Raw genomic sequence first — 14,990 nt, forward strand, 5'->3', positions numbered from 1 at the left:
ATTCATTATTAGATATTGTTCCCAAGCACAGCATATAAGATGTGTCCTGTACAGTATCTGGAAATATTCAGATTAGATGAACATCTGTGCAAAGCAGTTCCAAGGAAATCAGTGATAAATTTTAAAAAATGGCCAACTTTTGGGAATAATTCGACATCTGGTCTGAAACAAGAACCGTTGTTCAAGGAGAAATTGCCAGAGCTTGACCACTGTGGCGTGTTGAAAATTGACAAATTGCAACAAGATAATAAACCGTACAGGCAGTTGCACAAGATGTCATATAGCATTAGGAATATTATAAATTGTACAATCAAATTCCTATTTGAGTAATACGTAGCATCACAGACCTGAATGCAATGGCATTAAAAAGAGTGATCTAAGTTATGAAGTCTCAAAACTCAAAACACAGTCATGAAATAAACCCTGAGATAGATAAATGCTATTGTACTTCACATGTCTAAAGTAAAAGCCGAGAAGGGAACTGAGAAGAATTCCTCGGACAATTGAACACACAATTTACGGTAAAGTTGATGATGAAAATTCCGCAGAGCCTTCGTTTATTACATGGTTTTCACATGTCCTTGAATGTTAGGTGAATAGCATCCGTCCCATCTTCCATGTAGGCTAGATTCACCCACAACATTTTCCATCCGGGTGCATAATTGATGTAAAACAGATGAAATACACCTCAATTAATTGTATCTAGTCGCACAAAGAGTTTTCAAATAATTAAATATGCCCTGTATTTAGTTTTTTATGAAAATAGGAATAAACTGTGCTCTTTTTAGACAAGTTCCACAAATGCCTTCTTGATATTGCTATTAAGGTAGCACTGAAATCAAGATTGTAGTGACCAACTAAAAGGTCCTGTAAGCATGGCTATATGTTTCTTACTCTGTAGTGAATGGCTGAATCTTCCTCATGCTGCTGACCTGTGGTCTGGACCCTTGAAGCTGTAGGTGAGGCCATGAAGAAGTTGTAAAATATCTTCAGAAGTTGAGGCTTGACCTTGCCAGACACAATCTGCTGGGTTCTCCACTAGGAATTGTTTGGTGGGAAGTATGAGGATACTGGAGGACCGCTGAAATACCTAGTCAGCAAAAGCATCCTGACTTGGTCCACAAGGTGGTTTTGAGCTTCAAAAGATTGAATAAGATCAAAGGTAAAACTTGAGAGTGGTAAAGGGCAGCAAAGTGATCACAGTTAGGAGAGAACTTTGGCAGCAACTTTTTTCAAGTTTGTCCCACTTGGAGATTTCGGCACAAAAACTCGAGGTTTCGGGGACACCCTGTAAAATGAATGTATGAGCTCAAGATAACTTTACGGAGCACAGTCCCCTGCTTTTCTCCGGTTGAGATTCTGGACTTCTGTTAAAAGGTATAAGGGCCTGATTTAGGGGCATATTAACAACGGCCAGCGATAATTATCGCTGGCCGTGCTTAGCGATAATTATATTATCGCAGGTTATCTCTGGTATTTATCGCCCTGGTAGCGCGTTATTAACAACGCGTTACTCCAGGATGATAAAAATTCCAGAAATAGCGAGGTTGTCGCCCTTTTGCAGGGAACATTGCTGGTTTTCCAGCAATGTTCCCTGCAAAAGGGCGATAACCTTGCTGATACGACCCACAGGGTTGTATCAGCTTAATCCACCCCCTATGTTAGGGATGGCTAAATCCGGATTTTAGCAGACGTTAGGTTTTGGCGAAAATGGCTGTTTTCGCCAAAATCTAATGTGTGCTAAAATCATGTGGGCTGCCTTGTAAATATCGCGATGTAAACATCAGCGATATTTGCAAGGTAGTCCATCTTGGGTACGCCCAGTAATGCCCACTTTGCATCTCATTGGAGATGCAAAGTGAGGCGTTGGGAAAAAAGGTGCTAACATGCGATTATGCATGTTAGCACCCTCTTGTAAATAGGGCGCTGGTTTTATCTTCGCTTTTTTGGCTTTGTAAGCCAAAAAAGCAGAGATAAAGCCCTTGTAAATCTGCCCCTTAGAGTTTGGTGGCAGATTACTCCATCACATAATGACAGATATCCTGTATGCCATATTCCAAGTGCCATACAATGTAACCCAATAATAAAAAAGGCAGACAGTATATCCGTCATATTTTTGATGGAGTAACCCATCTGCCACACTCAAAATCAGACCCTAAGTCTAATGGTAAAACTTTGACTGGCATTACTCTAGGCATATCTAACTATGGCTCCGTTGCAAATGGCCTTAATTTGCTCCTAGGTTCTGGTCAACCACAACCATTGGCGCTCTGTTCTTTCTTGTAACCTTCTGATCTTAAAGCTTTAAATAGTCATACCTGTAGTTCCCTTAATTTCATTTTGACAGTCTTTTGGTCATGTTGTTTATTAATGTGTTCACTTTCTTACTAAATTGGTTTAGGAATTTTATTTGATTGTTTCTTCACTATAATATTGTTTTTTTTGTTTAAACAGATTTTTATTGAGATTTATACATTAACACTCAACTGTCATATTATGTGCCAATGTGAACGATACATCAGGATCATATTTAAGAGTTTTACAGACAGTGAACTACCAAATTACCCAATTTACCCACCCTCCCCTCCCTTGCCATAGGCCGCCCCCAATATTATTTCATCTGTGTTACAATTCAAGACAGTAATATGTCCTACACCTGGGAGGTATAGTTAACATGTATTCTTCATGATGGAGGTTGTGGGATATTTGGTCTGGTGCTGCCTAAATACTTAACACATATTTCGCTGAGTCAACAGCCCTACACAAAGCCTCTGAATTTTGAATCCAATCATAATTGTTAGTTCATCTGTTTACTAAAGGAAATTATGTGATCTATCGCTTTCTCTGATACCATTATCAATAGAGTAATAAATGACGGAAAAAATTAATTGTCTTTGGATTCTGAATTGTGAGTAGGCATGGGCACCATCAGCATGCGGAATACTCCGACTTCAGTCAAGGAAAAACATGGTGCAAATAAAGCTAGGATGAAAATTCTAAATGTACAGCTAGATAACCCAAATGTTTAAACTCAGCTTGTGAAACCTATGGTTTGCAATTTAGTGCAGTCCATCCATTCTGTATTGACTTTGAAAGATGAACTTTCAGTTTTAGTGAAAAAAAAAATTGAAGTGTTTATTCATGCTTCGAAATACTCTTACGCTAAAACCCACCTCGCTTAGTTTCCCTATGCAGATATGTACTTTAACCCTATACTAACACCCTAACTCTAATTGCATCCCTTACCTCCTAATTATCCCCCCAGCCATATGCAAATCAGTCTTGGCTCTGCTCCTCGTGGGAACAGTCCATCCCGAACTGCCAAGCTAGGTCCTCCCCGGAAACGTGCTCACTGTGCCACTGGATTCTAGCTAGCCTGGCTGATGAGTGGTGCTATCCCGAAGCTGGTCCCAGGATGATTGTCTCCAGTCCAGGGAGGACCTGCTTAGCTGTTCAGGCTGGGTTGTTTCCATGATGAGCAGAGTTGAAACTGGTTTTCATATGGCTGGGTCCAAACTGGGATGGCATTGTGAGCAAAAGAAGGATGGATTGAACCAAGATTTCTTGACTCGGGGTGAATGTTTGATTTGTTCAGCATTCCATCCATCATTTGTTTGTGCAACATGATCTCTTCGTAGACACCTTCTCAGAATAATGATGAAAAGCTATACTTGATTTCTCTGACCTTTCAACTGAATGTCTAAAATGTGAAGATTTTTCAATTTCCACATGTCTACCCAACCTCAGTAGAAACATTAAAATGCTGGTCTCTTAAACATTGTTAGATGGTGAATGTAGAATACATTTTTAAAACAAAATTTAACAGGATAATATAAATTCAGGCCATAAAAAAGAAATGTGAGGTTTAGCAGTTTGACATTCTAATATGACATATTTTTTCCTTTCTTAGGTAGTGCAATTATTTCTGTTGTGTTTCTGAAGGAACTCCTGAGGGCCTCCGATGTGGTGGGTAAGTAGATCATTATCACATTTGCAGGTTTATGTGTTATTTTATCATGTTTAACTGATTTAGTGAAACAAAATATTTAATGATATGACAAAAAGTTCCTGGTAACTAGTTAAGCCTATGACCTCCCAGAATCCCAAAGTACTGTACGTGCCTCCAGTACTAATGATAGGCCCATTGTTTTCTCCAATTCTCAGTAACAGAGACATTTTTTAAGGACAAACGTTAGTCGTATTGACTTATGGCTCAATTTACATATAGGTTTAAGTCTGCATGCCTGTATATGCCTATATATCCCTGATTCATGTTTTCATGCACCTACCCACACTGAACACTCACAGCATCAACACCACTACACTCTCTGACACTCACACAGTCCTGCAACCACCCATACAACACTCCACACTTGCATGTATGCTCCTCAACACCCGTTCACTCACCAAATACGCCACCTGATATTGCCACAGCCAGCCCACCCTTCTCAAATTTTACAGGCAAGATAGACATCACTAGCCTGAGGTGGAATCTCCATCATCCACAAGAACACTCTCAGCTGCCCCACATCCACAGACATGTCATCTTCCAATGCAGAACACCTGTCGTTCAAGCTCCATGTCACAGCCAACTTCACTCTAAGCAGCACTCTTATCTACAGGCCACCTGGACCAGACACCAACGTCACCAACACTCGTTCTCGATGCTAGCAATTACATCCTGCTTGGATACCTGAAATTCACCCGGAAGACCATGCACACCCCAACTCAAGAGCACTCATTGAACACCTTGGAAGCATGGGCCTGGGCCTCACAGAACAAGTAAAAATACCAATACACATCATCGGTCATCTCCTGGAGCCTATTTTCACCAACTTCAGCATCATCTGAGTTGACAAGTACACACCAGTTAGCCTTACAGAACATGCCCTCATCAAATTCAGCATCCCTGTCCCGGTCAAACGTACACGCACCACTGCCCGACCGGTCAGCTGAAACTGGAAGAGCATTACTGGCAAGGACTGAAACACTGCTCTCCACACCTACCGACCCAAACACAGCAACAGCCTCCCCAAAGCCATCAAGAATTGCAACAATTGGATCATCTCCTGCACCGACTCCCTGGCACCCCTCAAAGACACCAACACAACAAGTTCCAGATGCCAGACCAGTTGGTACACAGAGGAACTCAGACTGATGAAATGCCACTGCAAGGAACTCAAGTGCAAGAGCACTTTCAAAACTGCCCTGAGACACTACCACCAAATGCTCCGAACCGCCAAACTCACCACTCTGACAGGACCACATTACTCCCTCTCAAAACCTCCACAACAATCTCTCTCAATCCTTAAGCAACAAAATCACCCCCATTTACCGTAACTACAGCCTGCAACAGAGCCCGACAAACCTCGCCAAAGGCCTCCCGATCTTATCCAAAGAACCAGTGCTAACCATATGACCTGTCATTGCCCAGAAGAACCCGCCACCACCACGAAGTCCATTCACTCAGTGGCGCCATTGGACCTCAGCCCGCTCCACGCATATTCTAGAGTGCTGCAACCCATCCACACCATGCTCACACCCATTCTGCATGTGTCCACCTCTTCCGTGGCCTTCCCACATGCTTGGAAACATGTAACTGTACTCCCATTGTTGAAGAAACCCTCTGAAGACCGTTCAACACACGCCAACTACAGACCGATCCCCCCCAATACCATTCCCAGTCAAGGTCTTAGAGAAAATCGTCAACAGACACCTCAGCAAATACCTCAATGACCTCCAGCTCCTTAACACCCCTCAGTCGAGTTTCAGACCCAACCCCAGTTCGGAAACTGCCCGAATTGCTGCCACATATGAAGAAGAAAAGAAACTGAGGTGTTGAAATGGATGAGTTATTAGTCCACAACACCTTGTGGTTTGGTTGACATTTTTCGATCGGGGAGTGCCCTTGCAGGTCTGGTGGCCTTCATCAGGACTGGTATGGAAAAGTTCTAGAGTTTAGGCACTCTGTGCGCAGTGTAGGTAGGTTTACTCACTTACTGCTCTTAGTCAGTTAGCACATTTGCTCAGGTCTGACTCAATGTTATAGGTACAGACTTTAGCCTATAACTTTAGATGAAGGTTTACTTTGCCCCATGAGACGCAGGAAGACATGGACAACGCACGAAGCCTTATTATAGGTTGTCCCTGCCAGAACTGCTGTCTCGCCCCAATTGCTTTAATCCTATCCCTATCCTGGTTAAATAAACAGTTGAAAAGACGAAAGGGGATTATTTTAACCTTTCCCTTCTGTTGTTATCCAGACAGTCTCCCTCCTGGTGGAGGACTGTAGGTCACTTGGAGAATGGAACACTCAAGTGATAGACCCAATGAAGACGCTATGCACCTAACCACATGAGCGGAGATAAAACATACACTGCATACTGTGGAAGTGTGGTTGAGGGTTTTCGATAAAGTTGAATACTGACAAGACTGAAATCACTATCTTTGGGAAGTGCACATTACCAAGGAACTCCACCTAGGGGCTCTCAGAGCTAGGATTAAACACCCACCTCCACGATCCTTGGAATCATCAAGACCAATCTTGACATGATCGCCCCGGAAAATACTGCCATGCCTCATGCTTCTATACCCTGAAGATGCTGAGGAAAATTTTCAGATGGCTCCCAATCAGCATCTGGAAAACCGTTACACACGTCCTGGTCACAAACAAGCTGGACTATGGACACATCGTCTATGCCGGGATCAACAAAAAACTCACCAGAAGGCTACAGACCATTCAGAACTCGGCAGCCAGAATCATTCTCAAACTCTCAAGCTGCACATATATCACACCACACCTGAAGGAGCTCCACTGTATCCCCATTCACAAACTAGCACAATTCAGACCCCTCACCCACACTTTCAAGACACTTCATAACAATGGCCCAGCACACCTCAACAATTGCATCTGCTTTCACAAATCTTCCAGACACCTCCACTCATACGGACTCCTACTTGCACAAATCCCACGCATATAGAAGAACCAAACCAGCAGTTGAGTCTTCTCCTACATTGCTCCTAAAGTGTGAAACAACCTGTTGTTACACATGAGCCGCCTCCTCAGTTCTTGAATTCCGCAAGAAGCTGAAGACCTGGCTTTTTGAGAAGTCCCACTAAGTCATAGGTGTGCGTAGACTCACACCTGCTCATGGCCAGGATACCCTCCTGGGTGATAGTGCACACTACCAATCTGCATAACATAACATACCATACATTCAAAGGGGTGAAAGGTCTGTGTGAAGAAAATGTACAATTTTAATAACTGCCCAGACACAGGCCTGACCTACCCCTCCCCCTCAACTCTGCGAATGCATATAGGTTAGGGTACTTGTGAAATTTCACAAATATCTTTGGCTTTTCTTCACTTTCCATGTGAAGACACTTCTTCTCTCATAGACCATTTAACTCGTAAGAGGACTTAGGGTACATCCCTGCACTTACTACATAATATAGGAGTTAATTATTGAGATGTAAAAGAGATGACAGGTATGGGGCAAACTATACAAATATGTGGCATGGCCCAAATTGTTATGACTTCTCATAATATTTGCAAGTCCACAGTTACCCACAATTTCAGCATCTGCTACCTATGAACTGCAGAAAAATTATCTTACATGATTGAACTTTGCATTAATTTGTGACATCTCCAAAAGGAAAAATATGCTAAGCCTTCATTTGTGAATTACAGTCATATCTGGAGGCCGCATTTTTCACATTTTACACGCAATGTCAGGCTTACGGACAGTGCTCAATTTGTGAAATAGTACATTCCAGTGCCCATAGTTTCACTCACAAGCCCGCAGCCGCACTATCTAATGTTGGGGATGCCGTATAACAAGGTTGCTTAGTCTTTATTCCACTTCATTCCTTTTTAATTACCACACCCCTATCTCTACCTTTTTAACTCACTTTTGTAAGTTCTTTTTCATACCTGCTTTGTTTGCTGTCTCTTATGACACTGTTTTCCCCTTCTTTCTGTTCTCATTCTTTCCGCCTTTTGTGTTTTTCTCTTTCTTGCTCCGGGTCAAAGTCTGTTTGGGAAAAATAAGTGCAAATCCCCACCGACTCAAATTTACATTGCTTATGCACAAGAAAATGTTTTATTTATTTGGTGTTGTTTTATTACATCAATAACCTGATCTGTCTGCTTATTCTTGCTGGTTGTCAAGTGTGAATAAACAAGTGCACTGGTTAATGAGATTAGTGTACATTAATTTAGTTGAGTGTCTCCTTGTGCAAAAGTGCCTTTTGCACCATAGTTCAGACTATTTTCCTGAGGAAAAGCCAATGGTGGGTACTGGTTCTAATTCCATAGAGTTTGTGCTTGTAGGTCAGAATATCATACTCAGACATATAATCTGACATAAATATTGTGTCCTAAATATTACTTTCTAAACTTTCTAGTATTGAAGTTACAAGTGTAAAGTTACTATTAGTTACTGCTCATCAGTTGTAGTAGGTCTCCTCCACGCGAGGTGGAACTCAACACAGTGGGAGAAAATAGGGAAAGTTACTAAAGTTTATTCTTAAAAAAAGAGAATATAAATGTAGGTGTGTGTCTCCCTGGGCAAAAGTGCCTTTTAAACCATAGTCTGACAATTTTTCCTTAGCAAAAGCTAGTGATGGAGGCTGTTTTATGGCATTTTTGTTTATAGGTTAGACTATTGTATTCCGAAATAACATCTAACATAAATATTGTGTCCTAAATATTCCTTTGTAAGCATTCTAAGGTTGAACTTACAGGTGTAAGGTTACTATTAGTAACTTTTCGCCTGTTGGTGGAGATTTTGTCCGCCGAGGTGAAACTCAACACAATGGGAAAGTTGCTAAAGTTTATTTGAAAAACTATTTAATGGTGAAATAATAAAATAAAAAATATTCAACCTGAACTAATAAAATAAGAAATTACAGCGCTTACACTCCTCAACTCCTCAAAGTAAGTGCATATTAAATCATAATAGAATTCAAATATAATAATTTATTTTATACATTTTAATTTTTACACAATATTTTTTAAACTTCCCACCATTACTAATATTTTTATTTTTGTTTAATGTGCAGTGAACATGGCTAATGCTTTGTATGTTTTTAAACTAAGTTAAAACGTTTATCTTATTTTTAAGTGTAGTTTTAATTAAAACTATATATATAAATTGTGTTTGTAATGCACGCACATACATACAGACACACAATTTCGATATAGAACGTATTTAATTATTTCAACTCTAATATCTATAGGGCGTCAGTTTAAATCCCTGCCTTCACTGAATTCTATAGAAGTGTTTTGCAGTCCAATGGTTGACCGTGTGTGATGCATGGCTCACTCCAAGGAGGTGGTATTGTACATTTGTGCCTGATTTGACAGTAATAGGGCAGTAATAAATTTAGAATTGCATTTTGTAAATTTTAGTGGTCTCCTCTTTTGTGGGTGTGTGTGTTGTATTAGCATGTTCCTCCCAAACCCCTCCTTAATTTCCCTTACACCAACCCATTTTTTTGTAATTACTCCACATTTTCACACCACTCCTCCGGTCCCTCACATATTTCCTACAAAAAAGTATACTTTTCTGAACAGAAAAGATAAACACAATGGAGGTGATGTTCCCCAGCGTAAGCTATGTGAATTACATTTTGTAGGAAATAAGTAGTACTACTGGAGTACTACTTTAGGTACTACAAAATGTATTTTGCAAATCAGACCCATTATTTACAGAAATTGTCCAATTGAGTGCAGATTTTATATTATTAACTCCCGTGAAGGAACATTTTGGTAGACAAAGTTTAGATCACAATATTTATGCCAGATGATTTTCTGATAATGGTTTCCTTATACCACACTGACTTGAGGGGGCAGGGGTGAACTGTCATCAAGGAACCCTTTTGATGACCACCAAAAATCTATCCATCTATCTATCTATCTATCTATCTATCTATAAACCCAATCTCCTCCAATCCTTAAAAGATCAGGGGTGGACACCAATTTTAATGCTTGCATTACATTTATTTTTAAAATACCATTATGACGCGTTTCGGCCAGTCCTGGACTTGATCACAGATGGCTACATTTTAGAAGACAGACATATACACACCACATGATGTATAAACATAGACAGAACATTATGCAAATCACCGCAAAAGTGCACATTCTTTTTTCTTTTTTCATCGTTTTTATGCAAAACACGCCATATACATAAAAGTATAAATATATAATATCACATCGTTGGTTGAATCAATAAAAATAAATTCTATTAAAGAAGAAACTTCCTAGTGAATAATTCTTTTGAAATACAGGTTTAGATTTGAAACTGTAGGTTTGAAAAATTTCATCTTGACATACCAATGAGAAAGAATGATTTTTTATAAATCTTTTGCTTACACCCATAGTTATTAAAAATTGTAATCATTGATTAGAAGCTATATACTGGTTCCAAATGACACCACCCACAACATTGTTTAAACCATTAACACAGTGATTCACAGCCTTACTGGATACATCTGTTTGTGTTAATTATTGATGGGTCACAATCAAATATAGGTATAGCCTCCATTACTTATCTATCAAAGCAATATTAAATTGTAAAAATCAATTCAATCCACATCTCCCAGGTCAATAAAATAGTTTCTAAAACCCAAACTGATCAATAACATTACATTCAAAACATAATCAATTCTAAGATTCTGTAGTCTAATCACATGTAAAGTTATATTTTTATTGTCAATCACATCTCTCACGTAAAGTGCCTGAGGGCAAGAAAAATTAAACAAACTAATTTATGTGATTATAGTACATATATAATACATAGGGAAAAGAAGGACTAAAGTTATCTGGAGAGAAACTAATTCCTCACACAGAAATGTTATTGCATACACATTATATCAAGGCAATCATAAAAATGTGTGAAAGACATATTCTTGATTTTCTTTGAATATATTTAGTCTCCAACTGTCTCCTGTTACCGCCTGTTACCGCCTCTTACTAATTTTGGAATGTAGTCAATAACAATGTATTTGATGTAATTCACGTTGCTCTCAGCAAAGTGGTGTGCAACAGGGTAATTCTAGTCCACAGTTGTGATCGCCCTAAGATGTTGAAGAATTCTCTTGTGGATCTATAATTTGCCACTTCCTACATATTTCAGTTTACAATTGCACTCCAACACATAAACTGCATGTTCAGTTTTACAACTATGCCTCTGATTTTCTGTGGTTTTTCATTGAAAGGTGTTGAGTACACTTGTAAAAACCATTCCTTGGTTGTAGCCAACTTCTTTTCTCATCAACCTCTGGACTACTATTTACTACAGCATCTCTTATAGATGGAGCCTTCCTAAATGCAATAGAGGGTATTTTGGGCAAGGAGGGCCCTAATGTCGCATCGCCCTGCCCTGCACTAAGGGCCAATGTTTTTTCACGATGGCCCTTATTTGTTTTTCCTGTTTGCTGAAACCCACTATTAATCGTATAGTCGGTCCAATACTTTGGAGCATCTATTAAATAATAGTTCCTCCTTACTCTTTTGATTTGCTTTAACCAGGGCAGAATGGAGTATGTCATTTTATATCCTTTTTGTATAAATCTATTGACAGTTTCAATTTGGCCTGCAAGTACATCATCGGGCAACTGCAGTTTCTCCTAAGGCGAAGCACTTCCCATAGGGGATGCTGTTTTTAAGGTGCAGTGGATGGAAACTATATGCATGTAACAGAGTTTCCCGCAGTTGCCTTCAATGCAAGCATGTCTTGATTTTATTATGTTGGATATACACTTGTAAATCTAGTCTACCTGAGTCTTACTGATTTGGGCCACGAATTGGAGGTTGATGGAATTAACATTGATTAGTCTAACAAACGATTCAGCCGATTCAATGGTACCTGGGCAGACAACAAATAGGTCACCAATATATCGTAGCCAAAAGACTACATAATCATTCCACAAATCACTGTGGTTAGCGATGAGCACCTGCTCCTCCCACCAGCCCATCTGCAAACATGGGTAACTGGGGGCGAAGACGGTGCCCATCACCATACCACGCCTCGGCTGGAATACCTCCCGGGTAAAATAAAAAAAAATCTTTTCTAAACACCACTTAATCATGCATATTAACGAACAATTATATTTTAACATTTTTAACGGTCAACTCTACAAGAAAATTTCAACTGCATTTTATAAAGCGAACAGACATCTAACGTCATCAGCAAATAGTCTAAATGCCAAGGAATGTCATAGATATGTTTAAAAAAGTCTCCTGTGTCCAAAACAAATGATGGGAGATTCTTTACAAAGCTTTGGAGTAAAAAGTACATGTGCAGGGAAGTATTTTCAAATGTGCTATTAATAGCAGAAATAATAGGTCTGCCTGGTGGAGTTAACTTGTTTTGTGAACTTTTGGTAAAAAGTACAGATGAGGAATTGTAGAAAAATCATTCTTAAGGAAATGCCACTCCTGGTAAATCAACAAGCCCTCATCCCTCCAAACTACTTTTCGCATTACATGCAGTGTCATTGAGTTGGTTATATGCCTCCTCAAGACAGTCCTTTAGAGGCCACAGAACAATGTTGCTCCCTTTATCTGCATTATATATGACCACGTCACTTTGCTTCTTCAACTTTTGAATTATTTTGCGATATTGCACCTACTGTATATTGTATTTACTTTTAGCTCGTTGGATCGTGTGATTACATTTTTTGATAATCTTCCACCACTTTCTCGTTAAAAATATCAATTGCATCACGTGGCATTGCAGGGATGAAAGTAGATTTTGGTTTAAATGGAGTTTTGACAGTAGCAGAGATGTTTAATGCTAGATTTCTGAATAACTGTTTAGTTGTTATTTCTACAACATTTTCCGTTTCTTGTAATGCCACAACGTCACATAAAAGATTGAGGTCACCAATTTGAAGGTTGTGCGCATCACCATCTGATTCTTGTTGACTGACTTGTGCATTCCTTAGTCTCATTGCATGGAAGTTTGCCAATTTTAGTTTACGAATGTATTTGAATATAACCATTCGGGTTTGCGCATAGCTAAAATTGCTTTCAGGGCATTATGTCAGGCCCAATGATAATAGTTGTAATTCAGATTTGTTAAGTTCAACCTGTGACAAATTCCTGACTGTATTATCCATGCTAGTATCGGCAGTAGGTACTTCTAGCAACTGTCATGAATAAAATCCTTTATTTTCACCTGCCAGATGAGTTTCGGGCCAACGCCCTCCTCAGTGGCAGTCCATGTGAAATGACGGCATGCAGCAACCGCCAGTATATCCCCACATCGTAATGATGATCATGCTCAGGTGAGCCACTCAAAGCACTGGATTCTGGGACTTGTAGTTTAATGGAACCCATGTGGGTCGCTGCCGTCAAACATAATCAAAAAGTTTCTTTAAAAGGTTCCCAATGTTCGTGCTCATTACCAGCACCTCCTGCTTCGCATTTAGCTACCCCAATAAGTCAGCAGCTTTCCCAAATCCTCTCCCAAAGGGAAAGAGTGAGCCGCACACATCGCGGTAAAATTAGAATTCAATTTCAGCGGTAATCAAGCTCCGACATTCCTTATGCATTCAGGAGGAGCTGCAGACATCTGGGGGCCGCATTTTAAAGATTTTAAAGGACTGTGTTAATATATATATATATATATATATATATATATATATATATATATATATATATATATTACCTACTGGCGGTCGCCAGTAGGTAGTTATAGTTAGGACCCTGTTTCCATAGGAAAACCGCAACATTCTATTTTGAATAACTTTGGCGCCGGTCGACGAATCCTCGCGAAATTTTCAAAATAGGTGGGGCGCTGCGCTCCGCTTCTACCCTGAAAGTCTCGGGGGGATTCGTCATGCGGGGGCTGAGATAAAAGGGGGGTCCCAAAACACGTTTTTCCCATGCATTTTTCCATAGGACCTTTAGACACAGCTACAGCCCGAACGGCTGAACAGAGTTCCTTGAAATTTGGCAGAGAGGTAGTCTACAGGTCAAGGAAGTGCCTTTTGTAGGTTTGGTGTAAATCTGTTCAGTAGATTCTGAGAAAATAGCCTTTAAATCAATATATATATCTGAGCCAGCTTACGGTGCGCTTACGGTGCGCTTACCGTACGCGTACGGTGACGTGCGCGAGCGCGATTCTGATTGGCTGTTCGATCTAAGTAAACATTCGAATCGGTCGAAACCAGGAAGCGGCGGCCGCCATTTTCTCTCTCGCACTCTGAGTGGGGCAGCAAAAACAAAGACAAAAACCATCTAAAGGGGCAGTATATTCAGTTCTTAACCACCCAGCATCGATATAGGTGTCCCCAAACAACCCCCAAGGCCAAAAAAACAATTTTATTTTTTTCGAAAAATCGCCGATTACGCTTACCGTACGTGTACAGTTAAAATTATTAAAAAAAAAAAATTATCCACACTCTCCACACCCCGTGTGCAAATGGTGCCCGAAGGGTACCATTTGTGCATGGCTTATATCATCACGAAATAGTACAAATGAATACCTTTTCACAACGAAGCGCATAATATGTCCCCCATGTGCGCACGGTGCGCGAAGCGCATCGTGCGTACATGGCCCATCCCGCATAACGTGGGCACGCGGTGCGCGCAACGCACCGCGTGACCACCGTGCGTGCACGGCTCTAACTGCGTAAAGTGGGCGCGCGGTGCGCGAAGCGCACCGCGTGCTCACTGTGCGCGCACGGTGCGCGAAGGGCACTGTGCGCGCACGGTGCGCGAAGGGCACCGTGCGCGCACGGAATGAACTGCGTTAACTGGGCGCGCACGCCACGAATGGCGTAAAGTAACTTAGCATTTAAAAAACCGTACAAATTCACTGAAAAAACCATAGCTTTCACACACGATATAGTTAGGAATTAGCATTTAAAAAACCTTGCAAATTCACTGAAAAAACCATAGGTTTCACACAAGTTATAGTTAGCTGTACATTTCACTCGTAAAAAACCAATGAAATTCCCCCGTTATAGTTAGTGCA

General features: G+C 40.4%; 1 protein-coding gene across 1 annotated transcript in view; it reads left to right on the plus strand.

Annotated features, from left to right (window-relative positions):
* Positions 1-14,990, plus strand: part of NIPAL2 (NIPA like domain containing 2) — a 535,646-nt gene that overhangs the window by 313,910 nt on the left and 206,746 nt on the right. The window contains exon 4 of the mRNA XM_085605195.1: positions 3,911-3,970. Within this exon, the coding sequence (XP_085461321.1) occupies positions 3,911-3,970 (60 nt within the window). The remainder of the gene's footprint in view (positions 1-3,910; positions 3,971-14,990) is intronic.

The sequence above is a fragment of the Triturus cristatus genome, chromosome 5_1 (assembly GCF_964204655.1).
Source record: "Triturus cristatus chromosome 5_1, aTriCri1.1, whole genome shotgun sequence".
In the NCBI taxonomy this organism is placed as follows: Eukaryota; Metazoa; Chordata; class Amphibia; order Caudata; family Salamandridae; genus Triturus; species Triturus cristatus.